Source organism: Callorhinus ursinus, unplaced genomic scaffold (assembly GCF_003265705.2).
Source record: "Callorhinus ursinus isolate GAN/ISIS: 27379988/994484 unplaced genomic scaffold, GSC_fseal_2.0 scaffold27, whole genome shotgun sequence".
Lineage (NCBI taxonomy): Eukaryota > Metazoa > Chordata > Mammalia > Carnivora > Otariidae > Callorhinus > Callorhinus ursinus.
Window position 1 is genome coordinate 21,895,207 of NW_027397089.1, and position 22,040 is coordinate 21,917,246.

General features: G+C 37.5%; 1 protein-coding gene across 3 annotated transcripts; it reads left to right on the top strand.

The window, feature by feature from the left end:
• The first annotated feature begins 2,014 nt into the window (after positions 1 to 2,014).
• LOC112830176 (killer cell lectin-like receptor 2) lies at positions 2,015 to 17,852 on the top strand. 3 transcript variants are annotated; one of them, XM_073877977.1, is made up of 9 exons: positions 2,015 to 2,182; positions 4,586 to 4,688; positions 6,501 to 6,617; positions 8,024 to 8,113; positions 9,012 to 9,224; positions 11,013 to 11,155; positions 13,010 to 13,116; positions 15,892 to 16,050; positions 17,638 to 17,852. In XM_073877977.1, exons 3-9 carry the CDS (start codon positions 6,503 to 6,505, stop codon positions 17,717 to 17,719), a joined length of 909 nt encoding a protein of 302 aa, XP_073734078.1. In that variant the 5' UTR covers positions 2,015 to 2,182; positions 4,586 to 4,688; positions 6,501 to 6,502; the 3' UTR covers positions 17,720 to 17,852. The 3 variants fall into 3 exon arrangements, with proteins under 3 accessions (XP_073734078.1, XP_025735686.1, XP_073734079.1); XM_025879901.2 differs by lacking the exon at positions 2,015 to 2,182 and having other exon boundaries at positions 4,487 to 4,688; XM_073877978.1 differs by lacking the exons at positions 2,015 to 2,182; positions 8,024 to 8,113 and having other exon boundaries at positions 4,487 to 4,688.
• Positions 17,853 to 22,040: the final 4,188 nt, after the last annotated feature.

A 22,040-nucleotide genomic window follows, 5' to 3' on the forward strand; every position in this document is an offset into this window, starting at 1 on the left:
TCACTGACCCTTATCATCACTACTACTCTTTGTATTGTCTCCACAGTTTTTTCTTTCCATAATGTCATACAGTTGGAGTTATACAATATGTAGCCTTTTTAGATTGACTTCTTTTACTTCTTTCACTTACATGTTTAAGTTTCCTTCATGTCTTTTTATGACTTGATAGCTCATTTCTTCTTAGCACTGAATAATATTCCATTGCTTGGGTGGACCTCAGCTTATCCATTTATCTAGTGAAAGACACCTTGGTTGCTTCCAGGTTTTGGCGATTATAAATAAAGTTCCTGTAATTATGTGCAGGTTTTTGGGTGATCAAGTTTGTTGGTTATTTTAATAATTAGCTTCCTATCATTATATAGTAATGCACTAGAATAGAACATCCACAAAATTTAATAAAAAATAAACAACAAAGGTAAATGAATGAGGTTAAGTTCAGAGTCTGGAACTGTGTGAGATGGTGGAGGGAACACTAACTGATACATCAGAATTCTTAATTATGCCCTTACTTTGCAGACCTATTTTCCTTTTCCACCTGTGAATAGACAGGTTACCTTTAATGGCAGAGAGCCCAAATAGCCCTCTAAAGTCCCTTTTTTGCCATAATTTTTTCAAGCTTACTTATTTCCTGAGATGGAGGTGGTCTTCTCATTTAGTTACTTAGAAATTGGAGGAAGGACGGGTACTGTTTGATAGACTGCTGGAGGGCAGTTGGACCCATATAAAGGATTTTATCTCTAGAGCATTAGAACAGATTTTATTGTAAAGACAAGAAGGACAAATGAGGTAACTAGTTAGGGGAACAAGAAACTTCAAAGGAGGGCTTTTGAGTTTTTGCAGCAAGAGCCAGAAAATGAGTATTGCTCAGTGTCATAAAGGTTAGGCATGAAGTCTAACTGTGGAGGTGGGAACCCGGCGAGGTGAGGTACTCTTCTCAGAGGGATGCAGACCATCCTTCTCTGGGAGCTGGTGGTTCCTCTAGATATCCTTCACTTTGGCCTACAAATGGAAGAACAGCATGTTGGTGTGAAATGATAAGCCATTGAGGTTTGAAGTTGTGACCAGAAAGCTTGAAGGTGTGACGAGAAGCTGTGAGCTAAGCTAGCTGACAAAGTAAATATGGTCAATAATGGTTGGTGTAAAATGTGTGGTTTCCCAAATGAACAGAGGTTTTACAGCAAAGCAGCCAGGAAGTAAATAAGTAAATTCTTTATCTATTCATGTGTGTATGTGTTATGTGTGTCTTGCACATAAGTGAATTTGGATGACAAAGTATAGGAACATTCAAAGTGTTCTTCAAATTTTTCATCTTTCTGTTTTATGAACCAGTGCTTGTTCAGATGAAGTTTGGTGCTTCCAGTGTTGTGCTGCTTTGATCAAAGGCCCATGCTAGGAGTTTCAGTTAGTCCCACCTGAAGTCAGTGCTGTTATTATCTTGTCTTCTCCTTTAAGAAGAAATTTACCTCTTCCAGAAATTAGAGCTTAGTAACAAACCAAATAACTTGAGCTTGGAGGGAGCTTCTACACAATTTGGCTTCCCCATCATTCATCTCAATTGCTTTTGTCTAAAACTGAAAAATCTAGATTTTATAGTCAATTCCTCTTTTATTTTAGAAAATCTAGTTTATTTATTATTTTTTTTATGTTCAATTAACCAGCATATAGTACGTCATAGGTTTTTGTTGTAGTGTTCAACGATTCATTAGTTGGGTGTAACACCCAGTGCTCATCCCAACACGTGCCCTCCTTAATACGCATCACCTGGTCACCCTGTCCCCCCACCCCCTCCCTTCTGTAACCCTCAGTTTGTTTCCCCGAGTCCAGAGTCTCTCATGGTTTGTCTCCCTCTCTGATTTCTTCCCATTCAGTTTTCCCTCCCTTCCCCTGTGGTCCTCTGCTCTATTCCTTATGTTCCACGTATGAGTGAAACCAGTTCCTCTGAACTTGAATCACCTTGTTCATCAAGTGCACATGTGGGCATCACGTCTCTTGTCTGTGCTGCAGTTACAATAAGGAACCAGACGGACGTGGTACTCAGCTTACAGAGTGTATGTAGAGAGGACAGACAACTATGGTGGTTTAAAACTGTTCTGCACCTGTCTAGCCTGCATCATGAGAACTGACCACCTTTCACCAGCTCTAAGGATGTAAATCAAAACAGAATAAAGGCTCAGCATTACTAGTAAGTGCATGGACGGTAAGATGGTAATAACAAGATCCAAGGTCACAGAATGGAGGTGCAGTATGCTGCCACATGTTTCCAGCTCCTAAATATTAGCAATGTGCCCCCTGCCCTTCCCCACACCCTCTCTTCCAAGCATCTGCAGTCCAAACCTGACAGGTGAGGACAGAGAAACCAGCTCAGCCTGTCAGGATTTCTGCATTGCTGTCCTGGCTCTTCCACTGTTTATAGAACCTTGGGAGAGAGAGAGAGGAAAAAAATGAATATTTATGTATTTTGAAGTCTGAGAAATCCTATCTAGTGCTACTCTCACTGAATTCTTCCAAGCCTATGAAGTGAGTGATATTCTTATTGAACACATGAGGAAAAGGTTTTGAAGATTGGGAGTAGCTTGTTGACATTTTTATATCTAGGGAGGATTTGAACCTTGACCTCAAATAACAATGTTCAATATTTAATGAGCCTGATTTTAAACATGGGTCAAGAATTAGCAATAATGTATCTTTTGGCAAGTCAATTAACTTCTTAACAGTTTCCTCATGTGTAAAATGGGGGCAATATTAAATGGCTATCAGCGTTGGGAGGGTTTGATATGGTTATACATATAGTGGGTCTTTCAATAAATGACAGTGTCTCTCTCTGCTACCTCTTTGATCACCTTTAATACTTCTCCCACCCTTGCTCCCTATGTTCTTTCAGCAGAGGTTGGTTGGTTGGTTGGTTGGTTTGCTTATTTATTTATGGCTTTAGAATAGAGGGCTAGAATCTTTCTCTGTTTTGAGATTAACAAAGCCAATCCAGGATTGGAGTAAAGAGATGAAAATCCCCAGTAACCAGTGTTCTTGAAGTGTCCAGACTCTCCCCATGAAACTTATATTATTGAATTAAATTAGTGCCTGGGGGGTATTTCAGCTGAGTGCTTGCACGTGATGACAAGTGGTGATTAGAGATTAAGGAGTGCTTTGGGGACAGAAGTGGGTCAGCTGAGGGCCAAAGAACAGCAACATAACCTAGATTGGTCCTACTGGTCAGAACATTCAGTAGCTGTGTTTGTAAAGTAGTTTGGAGGAGAGGTGGGAAGCATGAACAACCTGAAGGATGGGAAATCCTTCTAAAGTACAATGGTTTAGTTGTGGCTGGAGGTTGGTAAGGAAAGAGAATAATAAGTAAGGAACTTGGTCAGAGCCTGGTGAAGTAGGGTGAGCTGTCTCTTCATGACCAATTTCCGTTTCTCATCCCACCTCTCTCGTCTTCCTCCACACTCCATATTAACCATAATCATCTCCTTTGAAGAGCAACTTAAGTTGATTTCATAGAGCTGTATGTCAGAAGATTGACAAGGCCTGTATTAAATGAAAATGAACTGCAGTGAAGTTCGGGTAAGGTCTGGCTCATAGAAACAGAGTTATAGAAATGAATTTCTTTTAGCTGGAAGTTTGTAGTTCTTCATGAAGTAAGATTCATGCACAAAACTCAAGTAGAGGAATAATTCAACAGTATCTTTTGAAAAAATAAAATGTGAGCATTTTCACACACCTTGGTATATAAATGGGAGCAGCTTCACTGGAAGGCATTGGGCAATATGTATCAAAGTTCTTTAATGTATTGACCCCCCTAATTTCATGTTTAAACATTTTTTTCTAGACAGCATTCAAATGTAAGGCCAAATATTTTTTGTACTAGCAATAAATTGGAAAACAACTCAAATGTCCAACAGTAGGGGACTGCGTAAATAGATGGTGGCATAATCTGTGTGGATAATGACTATATATGGATTTTAAAATCACATTTTAGATGAATATTTTTTAAGTGGGGAAACATTTATTAGAAAATAATAAATCAAAAAAATTATGTATGAATAATGCCAACTTTCATAGTAATCATAGCATGTGGATAAGAAACAGGAAGAATATACACCAACATTTTTGTAGTGGGATTATGGATGTTTTAAAATAATTTCTAAAATACATTTATCGATAGTACACATAAATGGAAAAAAATCTTTTTTTTCAAATAGCGACATGTAAGAAAGTTTCTAAGAGACAGACTCTTTAAGAGTTAAAGAATTTAGTTATAATATTTCTTAGGTATATGTATACTTATGCATTTTAATCATTTGTTTTTGCTAGTAGTTTCTTTTAAATAGGCTAGTTTTTTTGAAGATATTAGTTCTTATTTTTTCCAAAGCTGTGTTCGTTTATATTTTCAGTCCTCAAATAGTGATTTTGAACATTATTTTGTAAAGAGTATGAAGTGGTTGGTTAGTTGAAATGGAGGAAGATGTACCTCAACATCAGCCTTTTCATACAATTTCCTTTCAGCACTTTGGGCAAGAGGAGGGGCAGTGAATTTCTGAGTGGGAGTACCATTCAGAGACAACCATTTCTGCCTTCTGTCTTATAGCCCCTCACGCACACAAGGGATCCAGGATCAGAAAGGCCAACTTCTTCCACCTCTTTTCTGGATCAGCTTTCTCTGCCTGCATCCCTGCATGGCATAGACACAGGTAATGTCTGCTTCTGTTCCCCCAGATCTTTGTTATCTGTGTCCTACTAGTGCCACTTAATAACGAAGAGATTCTGAGAAAAAAAGATTCTAGGAAGGTGGCATTTTATTATAAATGGCGTGGCATAAATATGGGGATTGATAGAAAAGCATTTTCTAATGATTACATTAGAACTGCATTAACTCTATAAAGGATGTGAAAACTGTAGTGCAACATTCATGGAAAGTTATTTTCTTTTTCTCGATACACTGTGACTTTTGCTTTGTGTCGAATGATGTAGATATTATCCACCCTAAAGGACTGTGTAATAGAAAAGACTCCTGTTCCTTAGGAAATTAGAGAAAATGTGAATAAGTTTAGAAAATTTTGTAAATTAATAAAAAAATTTAAGGAGAATATAGTTTCATGTGTAATTTGTTTTCCCTATTTTCTGTTTCTTGGATATCATCTTTTCACACTGATTAATACCAGAATCAGGGTAAATTTTAAAGATTTATTATTTAATAATTTCTTTTTCTTTTTCTTTATTTTATTTTTTTAAAAGATTTTATTTATTTATTTGATGGAGAGAGACAGTGAGAGAGGGAACACAAGCAGGGGGAGTGGGAGAGGGAGAAGCAGCCTTCCCGCCGAGCAGGAAGCCCGATGCGGGGCTTGATCCCAGGACCCTGAGGTCATGACCTGAGCCGAAGGCAGTCACTTAACCAACTGAGCCACCCAGGCACCCCTAATAATTTCTTTTTATATTGATATCCATTAGTAGACTGAATCCTTTATGGATATTAACTAGTGACTGCCTGTTGACAAATTTTATTTTCAGAGAGGATTTTCTGGCAACATCACACACTAGAAAGTTATTTCTAATATTCAAATATACATGGAATCATTTGGGATTAAAAATACAGGCATATGGGTTCCACTGAGATTTTTATTCAGCATATCTTACATGGGGCACTGGAGTCTGGGTTGTTGACCAATCTGCGATGTTAACCATTAATAATTCTTTTGCAGGTGGTTTATGGGTTATACTTTGGGAGACATACTCTGGTAGAGTCTTGTTATATTTGAAAGAATGCAAGAACTTTTAAATATTTATATGTATATCTGAACATGTATATTAAGGATTTTTAGGCCAAGATATATATATTTTTTTGGAATTTCAAAAACAGAATTTTCATTTTTTTGAATTGATAGTCTTTAAAGTGTCTCAGTAATTTATACTGGTGCCAAATTTGTCCAACATTTATATATCTATGTTCAGGGATGCCTGGGTGGCTCAGTTGGTTAAGCATCTGCCTTAGGCTCAGGTCATAATCCTGAGGCCCTGGGACTGAGTCCCGTGTTGAGCAGTCCCTGCTGAGCAGGGAGCCTGCTTCTCCCTCTGCCTGAAGCTCCCCTGCTTGTACTCTCTCTTTTTCTCTCTGACATATAAATGAATAAAATACATATATGTATGTTCAACATTTTGAGCTAAATTGGCTGGTTGAATAGGACCCAGCCTGTTCAATCTATTGGGACATTTAAAAAAATTCTTTCCATATTTTCTAATAATCATGGCGGTAATCACTAGGAGTATAAATGAGTTTAACAGAAATATTGAAAGGTTTTCCATTTCTTAAATAAATCAGGATCAGTCCACATGCTTTATGCACTTGAAGGAGTTAAACACACATTCACACATACAGATACACACACAAGCCTCTAGGTATGTCGCTGGTATGTTTATACAGCCTGAGATTTGAATTTTTCTTTTGACAGAAATCATCCTGTTGTGAGGTTTTAATTTAAAGCATCTTTCCCTTCTTACTGTAGATATGAGCAATCAGCAAGTGATTTATTCCACCCTGAGATTTCTTCAGTCTTCTTCAGAGTCACCAAATAGATTAAGGCCACGTAGGACTCAAAGGCCTGGGAAAAATGATGGCAAAGGTATATGTCTTAAGCATCTCTTATGGATTGTCAAACTTTGACATCTGAAAAAAGTTCCTGTTTGTCCTTTTGTTTTCAAATAGTAATAAGAAACCATGATGGTATAGAGTAGCAGAGCAAAGCCGTGTTTTATATTTTTATGTTTGTGAAAATGGAGAAATTAATGAATTCTTTAAAATTTGCAAAGCTAATAAAGTGTTTTTATTCAAATTTGGTCAAGAGGAATTTGTGAGGCCTTTAAAAGTAAAGGACAGGTTAGAGTCTCAAGAAAACACTGAATCTCCTAGAGAAACAAAGGTCTTAGAGAATGCTTGAAAAATGGGAATATTTGTTAGAAACAATGTTTTTATTCAGACAAAAGATATTTTAGGTGACTTAAATATTTATCAAACCTTAATTGGCAATGAAGAAACAGAAGATTAGCAAAAGGAGTGTTCACTTTTTTCTGTTCTTTCTGTTCTTGCTCTCTACCTTCAAATATTGTCACAAACTCTAAAGTGAGATTAACTTTTATTGTTTTAATTTAGTGACAATCAGAGATACAATTTTCAAACCCAGGACCTCAAAAGTAAGAGGATAAATATTGTCTAGGGAAAAATAGGATTGATGAAAAAGAAAGGAAAGTTGATTTGTAGAAACTCTTTTAAGGATGGACCCCAGTCACATTTCCAGCCTCATAATATCCACTGTTGGCTACCAATTCCTCAAGAATACTGACTGCGTTTTCCTTCCTCTTCATGATTAGTTGTGATCACAGGAAGGAGTAAGGAGTATACACGTCAGTGTGGACTCTTATAAAAGTGTATTATGTCTATTGCCATCTGTGCTTTTTTAAAAAAACTTTGTTGAATTTTTTAATTGAATTATAATTGATGCACAATGTACATAAGTTTCAGGTGTACAACATAGTGATTGAACAAATCTATACATTAGGCCATCTGTGCTTTAGTAGGGAAAGTGCTTTTAAAATCCCGGAGGACTGTTCTTGTGTGTAGGATTTCTACAATGAGTGTATATCAGTCAGAAATCTGAGACTTTAAAACTGTAATTACTAGGTCATAAATTTAAATCAATTTGTATGATATATATATATATATTTTTAAAGATTTTATTTATTTATTTGAGAGAGAGAATGGGAGAGAGAGAGCATGAGAGGGGGGAGGGTCAGAGGGAGAAGAAGACTCCCCGCTGAGCAGGGAGCCCGATGCGGGACTCGATCCCGGGACTCCAGGATCATGACCTGAGCCGAAGGCAGTCGCTTAACCAACTGAGCCACCCAGGCACCCTGTATGATATATTTTTGTAAAATTTTTAGAGTGGGTTATCTCTGTTTCGAATGGTATCCCAGGTTAAGGTTAGCAGTGAGCAAGGCTTTGTTCCTGATTATCTTTCTTCCTTATTTAAAGGGTTTTCAGTGACCTGGCATCTCATTGCAGTGATTCTTGGGATCTTGTGTTTACTACTGTTGGGGACAGTCACCCTACTGGGGACAAAGAGTGAGTAATTAAAATACAACTTTCAAGTCTGAGTAATAGCAGGGACCACTATTTGCACAGATACTAACTGTTCCCTGGCTATCATGAGGGACTGTCCCAGACATGTCACAGTGTCATTTTCATTTTATTCACCTATTCCAATGACTCTATAGGTTAATGAACTGTCTCATTCTGTAGAATGCATAATAGGATTCATTCAGATACAGGACTTAGTCATATAATGTCGTCTGAGTTTAGATCATTGTAAATATTAGATACACATTCTTTGAGAAACAACTGTTTACAAGAAATTATGACTTTCTCTTGATTTTTTTTCCAAGTCTGTAGTGATAGAATTTAGTAAGAAGATTGATTCTGTAAGTGTACCTTAGATGATCTTGAATTCAACTCTTATCTTTTATTTGAATTTCTTGACATCTTTAGAGAAAATCACTAACATGTGCCACTCAAATAAATGTACTTATTTACATCTTCCTCCCTTTTCTATTCGATCACCTTCAATAACAATGATGGTATTTCTTCATGTTTCCTAGTGCAGATTTTCATATATAGAAAATGTATTGCTCAGTGTTGATTGACTGGTTTTTACTCTGAGACCTATTTATAAATGATATGCTAATTGTTAAAAAGAAACTGAACTGAGTGGTAAGATGTTACTATTATAATTTTATTCAGATATCTTCTTTTATTTATTCTACACGTAAGTTGCTAATAGTGTGAAGTTTGAAGTTTCCATTTCTATGGTCAGTTTATTGAGGTGTTACTTTCTAAATGTCACATTAACCATTTAAAGTAATGAAAGGGGTTGGTTGTCAAAGTGAGACTTTTTCTTTTGTCTTGAATTTTAACATTCAAGTATATGAGTATCCTTGTATTGTATCTATGCTATTAATTTTAGTTTTTCAGTATATTCAAGAAAACCATCAGCTGGGGGAAGTGATAGGAAACTTGACTCGAGAGCACCATATTTTGCAAAATGACAGCTACTTAAAGGAGCAACTTTTGACAAATATGATTTCGGAATATAACATTCTCAAAAATGAATCGCTTCAGCAGAAAAAGGAACAGGATTTACTGTTTGCAGACAGGAGATGTCAGAGAGGAAATGAAGGTATGAAGGGCATCTTGAATGGAAGATTGCATGATTTGCCTTTGTTTCTTCCCCTTCCAGAAGCTTTGAGGCCTGATAGGCAGGCTGATGGTATATGCTAGTGATCTAGGTCTGCTAGACACCTTTTCATTTGTACCTCAAGATGCAATATGAGTGTTTGGGTTTGCCTATGTCAAATGTGAGACTGAGATCCCAGGAGCTGTGTTGGGATTAACAGAGCTCTGTATCTCCCCAAACTCAGTGGCAGTTCTTGCATTCTGACTGCTTCAAGGAGGTGAAATAGTGTGTCAGCTTCCCTGAAAACGTGGATCCTTTTGGACCTGTGGGCAAATTAGACACTCCACTTTGTGGCTGACATGAAATATGGAGGCTATTAGTAAAAATATACTTAGGTTAAATGGGCACAAGGCCTTTTATTTGGATGCTCTTGTAAAGATAATTCTGTTGTGTGTGCTTCCATTGTGCCTTGACCTCAGGTATTTGGTCTGTATACACTCTCTGTAGTCTCTGCAGTACTTCTGCAGTACTTTTGCAGAGTTTGTATAACTCTGGTGATAATACCCTTTAAAACATCTAAGAGATAAGGATATTAAATCTCATACAGGAAACTCCATTGTCATGCAAATGGATGGAACGAATTAACCTAGTTAATCAATAAGTGATAAAATATTTGTTTAGGATTCGGAATTTGTAAAACAATTTTACATATTTAATATCATTTAGATACGGTACCAGGAATTTATCCTCTCTGTTATTAAAGAATCAATATGTGCTATGGTGAGCGCTGTGAATTGTATAAGACTGATAAATCACAGACCTGTTTCCCTGAAACAAATAATACATTATATGTTAATAAAAATAAATTAATAAAAAAAATCAATAGTATTTTAAAAATTTGGTACATTATAAGATATATGAGGAAAAGAAGAAATTCTAAAGAATCATGTTTCTTTTATTTAGAAGGCATTCCAGAATCTTTTTAAAAAATTACTTTTATTATTTAAAAAATAGCTTTATTTAGGTATTATGAATATGCAAAAAATGCACATATTTAATGTATATAATTTGACAAGTTTGGACATATGCGTGTATCTGTAAAATCATCCACAATTAGGGTAGTAGACATATCCATTACATCCAAGCTTTCCCATGTCACATTTTCTTGGGGAGGGGGTTAAGAATACTTAACACAAGATCTAGCCCCTTTTTACAAGTTTTTAAGTGCACAATTCAGTATTGTTAACCATAGGTACTATATTGTACAGCAGATCTTTAGAACTTACTCATTTTGCATAACTGAAGCTATATACCCATTGAACAAAAGCTCATCATTTTCACCTCCCCCAGCCACTGGCAACCACCTTCCACTTTATGTTTTTCTGAGTTGACTATTTTTTGTATCTCATATAACTGGAATCGCGTAGTATTTGTCCTTCTGTGAATGTCTTATTTCACTTAGCTTAATATCCTCAAGGTTAATCCATGCTGTTACATATGACAGGATTTGCTTCTTTTTAAGGATGAATAGTATTCTATTGTATGTATATACCACATTTTCTTTATCCATTCCTCTATGGATGGATACTTGGGTTGTTTCCATGTCTTGGTTGTTGTGAATAATGCTGCAATGAATATGAGATATCTCTTGGCATTCCAGAATCTTGATGAACCTAATATTATCATTATTGATAGCTATTAAGATTTTTATTATTTAATTATGGAGGGCTGGTAAGTATATTGCTCTGCTTAATAGAATACCAGGTAAATGTTTCACCTCATATGTTGTAGGCAAACTCTATGAAAACCGCTGGTCCTGTTGTGGAATAAAGTGTTATTATTTTATTCCTGAAAGTAAAAACTGGAACGGATGTAAACAGACTTGCCAAAGTTATAATTCATCTCTTTTGAAGATAAACGATGAAGATGAACTGGTATCATGGACGGTTACATTCACTTTTATTTTCCTAATGATGTCTCTCATGCTTGGAGTGATGTTGAGGATGTTGAGGATATTGAGAGATGTTGAGATACTGAGGAAAGGGGGAGGCCAGAAAGAGGGACCTTCAGTTATTCTCTGTGTTGTGTCTGTTGAGTGAGCAAAACTTGTGTAGGTAAGAAAGGTAAGGGTTCTGGAAAACCCTGCCTACGGATAGGCACATATATGATCTTGCTACTTTCTAAGCATTCAGCATATATTATTTATCATGATGACCATTATTATTTCCAAAATGGAAACCCCCTTGAAGATTTAGTTTGGGTTTTTGCATTCATTTCCTTTTCTTTTTTTTTTTTTTTAAAGATTTTATTTATTTATTTGAGAGAGAGAGAATGAGAGAGAGAGAGCACATGAGAGGGGGAAGGTCAGAGGGAGAAGCAGACTCCCCACTGAGCAGGGAGCCCGATATGGGACTCGATCCCGGGACTCCAGGATCATGACCTGAGCTGAAGGCAGTGGCTTAACCAACTGAGCCACCCAGGCGCCCCCATTCATTTCCTTTTCTAAGGTGTGTGCAGAACAGCTCACTGAGAAGCATGCCTCTCCTTCGATGGAGCCCTTAACCCTTTGGTATTTGCAGCCCGGAAGCAGTGGTTATTTATCCTTGCAAAATGGCAACTGAGAACCTGGAGGAACCTAATCCAGTAGGGGCTATGAGGAATCCAGGAGCCAGATTGCCTGGGATGAGGCAAATCTGCTTCTGCCACCTATTATATGTGTGACCTTGGGTGAATTACTTAACCTCTGGATCTCAGTTCTTCCACCTGCAAAAAGGAGATAATAATGAGGAATATAAAAGTGATAACAGTTGTTACAAGTTACCCTCATGGTGCTTTTCATGGCATCTGTAGGTAACATTTTCTTGATCAATATTCTAATATATTGTATAATGATGTATATCTTTCAAAAGGAATTGTAAAAAGAGAAAATAAAGTGACAACAGTATCAAAATTATCTTTTAATTTATTACTAGTAAAAATTACCCACACACACAAAATGTTTTTTACGGAGAAATATTTTCAAAGATCACCCTAAAACCTCTATTTATCCCTTAGGAAAACAACATAACATTTATATGCAAATCTAATAGATGTTTTAAGTCACAACATAAAAGAATTTATGATATCAAGCCATAAAATAATGTTTGTTTGTTTCAGTAAAACTCACTTAAATTTAAACCTATATTTTGAAATACATTCAGCCATTTAATCAGACATTATGTAAAGTGTCACTTTGCCATATTACATTTTTTGACATAGTAAATATTTCCAAACACTGCCCATTTTCCCTTCACCCCTTCCAACTACTAAACTACAGCAAACCTTTCTCTTATGAGACTGAGGGTTTTGATGCACAACTTCTCACATAGAGTTGTTATTTTAATAAATTTGTTGTGAAGATTCCTTTTTTCATTTGGTAATAAGTAATGATCACTTTCTACACCATTAAATATTTTTCTGGAGCATGATTTTGAGTAGTTTTATAGTGACATACATTATTTAACAAGTCTAATGTTAGATATTTAGATTTGAATTTTTTTCATGTTTAAATAATCCATGAGAGTGGCAGGAATTTTTAACATTAGGTAAATAGTCTTTGAGGTAAAACTTACGTTGGAAAATAAAAGCACGAGGATGGAGGGGAGGGAGGGTTTTCCAGGAATAGAGATGAAGATGGTGTGGTGTGTAGCAGAGTATTGTCCATAGAAACAGCTGGGACCTTCACCTTCCTCCTTTTCATTCATCTAACAGATAGGGCTAGTCACATGATATGTTTTGTCTCCTTACAGGCCTTTATTCAACCCCAAACTTATAGGAATAACTACTGGATTGGATTATCATATGATGATAGAGAACAAAAATGGAAATGGATTGACACTGGTCCACCTTTTGGGATGTAAGTCTCTGGAATGCATTCAAGCTCCAACATTGGTGTTGGGGTTGGGAGGACTGTATCTAAAAAGAATCTTCTCTTAATTCACATGGTTTTCACACGGAGGTCATTGGTAAGAACAAGTAGAATGATGAAGAAAATGTTTTAGGAAGTATAATTAAAGAGAAAGAGAAATGTCATACAGATTATTAACAAAATTTTGATGCTAAACACATGCTCAGAAGTATGCGTTATGAGGTACACAAAACAAACGCAAATCATAAAGTGATATGAAGGAATTGGACCATCCTGAATCAGCTATAGTGATCCCTCCCACAATCACAAGTTAAGTATTTGGAGGATCCCCAAAGTTCATTTGAAACTTCTTTATAGATGGTCCCTGACTAACAATGGTTTGACTTACAATTTTTCTACTTTACAATGGTGTGAAAGCAATATGCATTCAGTAGAAACTGTACTTTGAATTTTTAATTTGATCTTTCCCTGGGCTGGTGATGTGCAGTGTGATCTTCTGTTGTGGTGCTGGGTGGTGGCAGCTGGAGCTCCCAGTGATCCTCCTGACTGATCACAAGGACCAACAACCCAGTACACTTAACAACCATCCTATACCCATACAACCGTTCTGGTTTTCACTTTCAGTGTAGTATTCAATACATCACATGAGATGCTCAACACGTTATTATAAAATGGGCTTTGTGTTAGATGATTTTGCCTAACTATAGGCTAACATAAGTGTTCTGATCATATTTAAGGTACACTAGTCTAAGCTAGTAGGGTGGGTGTATCACGTGCATTTTTGACTTAATGGTATTTTCAATTTGTGTTGGGTTTATCAGGACATAACATCATCATAAAATCTGTATATTATTAGTTTATATTATTTATAAATATAAATATAAGAGAGTATACACACGCACGCATGCATACATATGCCTTCACTAGGTTTTTTTGGGGGGGTTGTTTGTTTCTTTGTTTAACTATCACTATACCCAATGTGGGGCTCAAACTCATGTCCTTGAGATCAAGAGGCACGAGCTCTTCCAGCTGAGCCATCCAGGCATCCCCATAGTTTTATTTTGAAGTGCAGTATTTTGTAAAGTCTTGGGTTTCCATTTAGTTATAATTTTCTGTTAAACTGTTCAATAATTTTTTAAAAATCTTAACTTTTTACCTTTTATTTCTAGGGATTCTGGTTTAAGTTTTTAAATCTTACTAGTTACATTTTCAAGCTTTCTCAAAATGTGTCAAACATACTAATTTTATATTTGGTATCTGATAATTCTAATATTTGAAGTTTTGTGGGTCTACTCTATAGTTTCTGCTGGCATTTTTTTCATGGTGTCATTTTCTGTGTAGTGTTTAGTGATTTTTGTTTTCTTTTTGAGATGCTGTGGAAATTATTTGAGGACTGAGATAAAGGTGGCTGCAAACTTAAGAGATGTCAGGCAGGAAATTACCTTGATGCAGTCATAGCCTCTGAGTACACTTCCAGGCAAACACTTCAGAGGCACAGAACAGAAAGGCTCATGGGCCAAATTAAGATGCTCAAATTGTATTTAGTTAATTAAGTCAATTTGGAACAAATAGCCCAATGCAAGGGGAAAGAAATGGGATAGCTTATCACAATGGGATGGGATAGGATCAGTTATCACATTCAGGATAAGGTGCAAGTAGGTACAAGGTTACCTGAATCCTCGGTTACATAATCTTCAGATGGCCTGACTCTTCTGCATCCCCCTTTCCTGATAGTGGCGTGGTTTCTAGGATATTCACTTGAGTTTTGAGTAAGGGGGCCCGACAAACAGAAGGCTCTTTGGCCAGCATACACATTTTCTCTAGTGGGGAGCATGTAAGCCCGGGGACAGCTGCAGCTTTCCAGTGATCCTGATGAGCAGCTATGGATTTTATTTGAGTTTGTTAGGCAGAGGGCCAGTATGAGTGTCACCAGTAGGAGGTGAATTTAAGACCTCATGGATGTAAGTGTCTATGTGCATAATGTATATTTTGAGTGAGACATGTAGTGCTACTTGGTTCTTTCTTCCTTGCCTATGTTCAGCAGGCACATGCTGTACTTACAGTATCTATACCTGACACGTCTCAAAGGTTACTAATTTCCTCGTCGGCACTTATTGAACATGTCTCATGCTTTCTGCCCACGCCTCCCAAGCTACTTAGTTTCATTTATCTTCCTTTTTGTTTTTTGTTTTTCTTTTCTGTAGGAGATTTGGATATTCAAATAATATAGCAAATACAAATTGCATGAGGGATAGTTGGTAATTTTGGATTCTTAGGTGGGATTATTCATTTTTTCTTCTGCTTAAGTCCAAGGTTGAAGACTTTTCAAGGGTAGTTTACATTGAAGATACATCTTCAGGGTCTCAACTCTGTAGGTTGTCTTCCATATGGAAACTTGAGTGGAATTCATATTTAATCTGCTGTATCAATTAAGGGAAACAATGACTCCAGTCCTTCACTTACCTTTCTGGGTTCCCATCTTTACTTAACCTCAGCCTGAGCCTGAATTTGCTTCTTGCCAGCTCATAAATTTATTCAAGAAGGTTTTAATTTTTTTTAAGATTTTATTTATGAGACAGAGCAAGAGCGAATGAGAGAGAGAGAGAGAGAGAGAGAAGCAGGCTCTCCACTGAGTAGGGAACCCGATGTGAGGCTCGATCCCTGGACTCTGGGATCATGACCTGAGCTGAAGGCAGATGTTTAACTGACCGAGCCACCCAGACATCCCTAAACAGTTGACCATGTGTGTTTTCTATTCTACAGTAACTATACATTCATGAGTTCTTCTGGAAGAGGACAATGTGCATTTTTAACCCCAACAAGAATAACACCTATTGAGTGCTCTAAGACCTACAATTGTATCTGTGAGGAGAGAATTGATGATATTTTCTCTGCCTGCTTCAATAGATACAAGAAGAAAAGGTGCAATGGAACCTGATATTTGTTTGTTTGTTTGTTCCTGTGATAATTTGTGAATACTTACAAACTAATGTTTCTGCTACTAGGAGTTACTTTACTGTGGAAACAGAGATGAGTGGGAAAAGAAAGGAAATGTTCTTTCGGACTATGATTTAAGAGATCAGATGCCATCTGTCTTCTTGAGGAAGAGTGCATGCTTTTGTCTGGAGAGAAGTTTCCCCTTTCTTTAATGGTCCTGAGAAATTCCCTTTCTCTTTCCCTGACCCACCCATAGAACCAATTAGACAACTCTGATAGCCTGGTCTTTTCCTTATTAGTAGGAGAAGTGGGATAAATCATTCCAGTCGCCTCTGGGTTTGAGAGGTGGCACAATTAAGAACTAAAAAATAGTTATTTTGCCTCCCCTCCCCCCATCTAGATAATCACCTTTCATTAAAATGGTTTTACTTTGCTATAATTTCATACTTCCTCATAGTTGAAACAATAGTATAAAAACTCTCCTGTAACCTTTGCACGTAGTTACCATTTGTTCATATTTTGTTATATCTGTGCTTTACAGTTCTCCTCTCTCTCTCCCCTACTCCGTTGCTGTTCTAATTGATAATAAATTGGGGACCTTATGTCCCTTTGTCTAAATATTTTATAAGAACAAGTACTTTGTCTTGTATAACCATAGTAAAATTATAAAAATCAGGATATTTAGCATTGATAGAGTACTGTGATTTCATCCATAACCCATATTCAAATTTTGTCAACTGTCCTGATAATATCAGCATAGGTATTTTTCCTGCATGTGTGGGATCATGTGATACATTTAGTTGTGATGGCACTTTAGTCTCTTTTAATCTCAGAGAATTCCTCAGGTTTCTTTGTCTTCTTGACCTTGACATTTTGTTTTATTGTACTTTATAAGATTTTATTTATTTATTTAGAGAGAAAAAGTGTGAGCGGTGGGAGGGGCAGAGGGAGAGGAGAGAGAGAATCTCAAGCAGACTCCCTGCTGAGCTCAGAACCCTATCCAGGGCTTCATCTTGGGACTCTGAGCCAAAACCAAGAGTTGGTCACTTAACGGACTGAGCCACCCAGGCACCCCTTGACCTTGACATTTTAAAAATCAACTTTATCTGGTTATTCTTTCATGCAGTAAAGTGCACCCATTTTAAGTCATGAGGTCAGTGGGTTTTTAGCAAATGTATACATATCGTAAACACCATCACGTCAAGATATAGAACAATTCTATTGCCTGCAAAAGCTCCTTTCTTCCCCCTCACTATCTACCGGTCCCAGACAACCAGTGTTACACTTTCTGTCACTATGAATTAGTTTTGCCTCTTCTAGAATTCATAATCATGTACTTTTTTGTATCTAACTTCTTTTGCTCAGCATGTTTTTGAAATCCATGTTCTTTCATGTGTCAGTAATTCATTCCTGAACTACTTTTCCTGAAAAGTAATAATATTGAGCATCTTCTTGTGTATTTATTGGCCATTTGTGTATCTTCTTTTCAGAAGTGTCTGTTTAGTTTTTTGCCTATTGAAGTGTCCATTCAATCTTTTTTTATTTTTAAAAAAGATTTTATTTATTTGACAGGGAGAAAGCGCAAGAGAGCACAAGCAGGGGGAGCAGCAGAAGCAGGCTCCCCACTGGGCAGAGAGTCCGACACAGGGCTTGATTCCAGGACCCCGGGACCCCGGGATCCTACCTGAGCTGAGGGCAGACGCTTAACCAACTGAGCCACCCAGGCACCCCTGTTCAATCTTTTCTTAAGTTGTAAGTGTTCTCAAATAAATAAATAAAATCTTTTAAAAAAATATAAAAAGGTTTACTTCTTCTTTTCCTTCATTTTTTTCTCTTGCTTTATTGTACTGCTTAGGACCTCTGGTACACTGTTGAAGAGAGTGGTGTTAGGAGTCATGCTTGTCTTATTCCCCATGTTACAAAAAAAGGTATTTAGTTTTTCACTCTTATATGTCAGGTCTGCTGCAGGTTTTTGGAGATCCTCTTTATCATGTTGAGGAAATTCCCTTCTATTCCTGTTAATTGAGACTTTTACTATGAATGGAAATTGAGTTTTGTTATATAAATTTTTGTATCTCTTGAGATGTTTATATAGATATTCTCTTATATTCATAATATGATAGATGGCACTATGGTTTTTCAATGTTAAACAAAACTTGCACTTCTTGGGTAATTCCCATGTGGTCATATTGTATTTATTATCATTTTTTATATATTGGTAGATTTGCTTGGATAATATTTTCTTAAAAATTGTGTACTAATATTCATGATGGATATTGGTGTGTTATTTTATGTATTTATTTATTTATAAAAAAGATATATTTATTTAAGAGAGGGAGCATGTGTGAGCCAGGGGAGCGGTAAAGGGAGAGGATAATGGACAGAAGCAGACTCCCTGCTGAGCCAGCAGCCCAAGGCAGGGCTCCATCTCATGACCCTGAGATCATGTCCTGAGCTGAAATCATGAGTTGGATGCTTAACCAACTGAGCCACCCAGGTGCCCCTAATTTGTTTAAAAATCTTTTTCTGTTCATGGTTTTGGAGAAATACTGGCCTATGTATTCATCTGGGATGTTTCTGAATATCCATCGATTTTTTGGGGTAGCATCTGAATTTTCATTCCTTAAGTGTTTGCTCAAATGTACTAGAGAAATAATCTGTGTCTGAAATTTTCTTTGAGAGATTATATTTCATTAGGAATATCATTTCTTTAATAGAGGCCCTATTTCAAGTCAGGCCCCTTGTCAGAGGCCCTGTTTCTTGTCAATTTTGATAATCTTGATCTTTTGAGGAATTTATTGATTTTGCCTAAATCGTCAAATGTATAGTTTTAGTGTTTTCACAGTTGTATTAATTTCCTAGGGCTGTTGTAACAAAGTACCACAAATTCACCAGCTTAAAGCCATCACGATTTCTTCTCTCACTGTTCTGGAAGACAGAGGTCCAAACCAAGGTGTCAATATGCTTCCTCTGAGACTTGGGTGGAATCTTTCTTTGCTTCTTCCTGGCTTTTCATGGTGGCCATTGATTCATGGCATTACTTGGCTTGCAGTTGCATGGCTCACTTTCTGCCTCTGTTATCACATGGCATTCTCCGTGTGCATCCCTGTCTTTACGTACAGTTTCCTCTTCATATAAGGAGGCCAGCCATATTGGATTAGAGCCCACTCTAATGACCTCATCTCAACTTGACTGCACCCACAGAGACCTTGTTTCCAAACAGGGTCATATTCATAGGTGCAGGGGTTAGAACTTAAGCATATCTTTTCAGAGGATACAATTCAACCCATAACAATAATATTCCCTTATTATCTGTTTACTGTGTGTAGGATCGATGATCCTGTTAGTTTTTTTCTGATATTGTTTATGTTTTTGATATTGTTGTATTTGTGTTCTTCTGTTTTGATGAGTCTAGCTAGAGATTATCAACTTTATTGATCTTGCCAATGAACCAGATTTTTGTCTCATTGATTTGTTTATGTTTGTCCATTTTTTATCTTATTTCATCTTTTATGTTTATTATTTTCTCCCTTCTACTTGTTTTGAGTATGACTGCTTTTATTTTCCTGCCTTCTTCAGTGAAAGTGTTTTTATTTATTTACTTATTTGAGAGAGAGAAAGAGAGAGAGCATGAGCAGGGGGAGGGGCAGAGGGAGAGGGAGAAGCAGACTCCCCACTCAGAGCAGAGCTTGACACAGGGCTCCATCCCAGGACCCTGTAATTATGACCCGAGCCAAAGTCAGACCATTTACTGACTGAGCCACCCAGGTGCCCCTTAAGTGAAAACTTTTAATCCTGTTGTCACACATAGATCTTTACCTATATGAGACCTAAAAAGCTTGTAAAGTTTTAATAAAAGGTTTGAGCATCTTGCATCATTGGGCAGTGTGCTAGACCTGGTTTATGTGCTTTCTCTGGTCTCTCAGCCCCATCTGTCTCACTCACCTGGATGCTTGCCCAATTCCCAGGAAGCACAGCCCCAGCAACACATGTTGTATACCCATGGTTATAAAACTAGGTCATCATAACCTGTACAGTGGCCAGACTTTGGCATGGCCTTCATTGTGTCCACCTTGGCAGGAGCTTCAGCAGATCCAGTGCCCAGGTTGACCAGATCCCTCAGAGGCTATGGGTTTCCAGAGGTTGCCTGAAGGGTTCAGGTAACACAATCCAGAAATGCAAGAATATATGAACCTATGTGGCAATTTTTCACAGAAAAAGGAGACAGGGAAGAGGCTGCCAATGAATTGCTAGCCCTCTCCACCAATGTAATGGACTATTTGGAGATACGGTGTTTCTGTAAGGGCTCCTCAGAGATGTTCCATAGAATGAGAAAAGCCTATTTTCCTGTGAAGTTGTGGCCAGCCTAAAAACCTACCATCTTGTGCTTCCTTTTCCTCCTTCCCTGACTGATTTCCCTTTCCTTTTGCCTCTCATGCTTGCTTCCTTTGTATTTCACGCCTTTCCCCCCTTAAGTGTTATCACCTGTAATGTTGGCCTCAGCCTCTGTTTTCAAGGGACCCTGGTGTAAGATGGTGCTCTCTAATGAAAGGCAGGATTGTAGCCATCCAAGGGAGTTTGCAATGAGGATTTGGTTCACATCATATAACCCCTCTCTCAGTAAGTATACATGCCATTAACCAGCGGGAAAGACTATTTTAGACTGTTTACAATATGACAGAATGGAGAATTCTTTATTATCTTCAATCCCTTCATTAGGATCCAAACCATACTTAGAGAGGAGGTATAGGGACAGCTGTCCTCATGTTGTCTCATGCCTGCTTTGGAAATGAGAACTCAGATCTCCCACACAAAATGTGTAGTTATTTGTACTGCTACCATTGAATTGTCAGGTGATTTAGGAGGGTGAAATTTAATCACAAATGATCAAAAATTATTTATGAAAAACCTGTAGAATGTAGAAATGCTAATAATATGTAACCATCAGATGAACATAGGAAGCAGACTTTCTGTGCTGTGAGTAGATATTGGATGTCTAGAAGATGTAAACTACCAGGTTTTGATATAAAGAAAAGAGGTAAAGGCAAGGCCAAGTCCAGATGCTTTGTTACTGATCATTCTCTGAAGCTAAGGGGCTAAGTCTCTCAGATGACCTAAATTTAACTAGGGCAGAGGGCATACGATGGAGGAGTTGTACAGAGATGTGACATCTGTAATGGGGATGTCCCTCAGTGCAGCTGAGGGCTAACGCCCTAGTGTGCCTGATATGGCAAGATTAGTTTCCTCTTTTCTTATTTGGATGACTTTTCCTTCTTTATTAGAAATAACAAATAGGTTAAATGAGGTTAAAGGATACAAAATAAACATATGAAAATGAATTGTGTTTATACATACTAACAATGGGAATTAGGAGACAATCCCATTTACAATAGCATCAGAAAGAATAGAATGTTTAGGAATAAATTTAACCAAGGAGGTGAAAAACATGTGCCATGAAAACCTCAATAGAGTGATGAAAGAAATTTAAAAAACCCAATTGAAAAAAGTTATTGTGAGTGAGGAGCAAGATGGCAGAGGACTAGGAGACCTAAATTTTGTCTGGTCCCAGGAATTCAGCTAGATAGGGATCAAACCATTCTGAACACCTACGAACTCAACAGGACATCGAAGAAAAGAATAGCAACAACTCTCTGAACAGAAAAGTGACCACTTCCTGGAAGGTAGGACGTGTGGAGAAGTGAATCCGAGGTGATATTCAGGAAGATAGACGGCGGGGGAGGGGGCCTCCATCAGCTGCTACTGGCAAGTGACAGAGCCGCGGAGCACAAAATCGGAAATTTTAGAAGTCAGTTCTGCTGAGGGACATTGCTCCAGTGGCTAAGCTGGGGGTTGAACCCTCTCTGGGACAGTGTGGTCTCAGGACCCTTGGGGTCACAGAAAGACCGGGGGTGCCTGAGTGTGGTAGAGCTCCCAGGTATTGGAGCGGGGAAGCTGGCTGCAGAGACGGAGCTGAG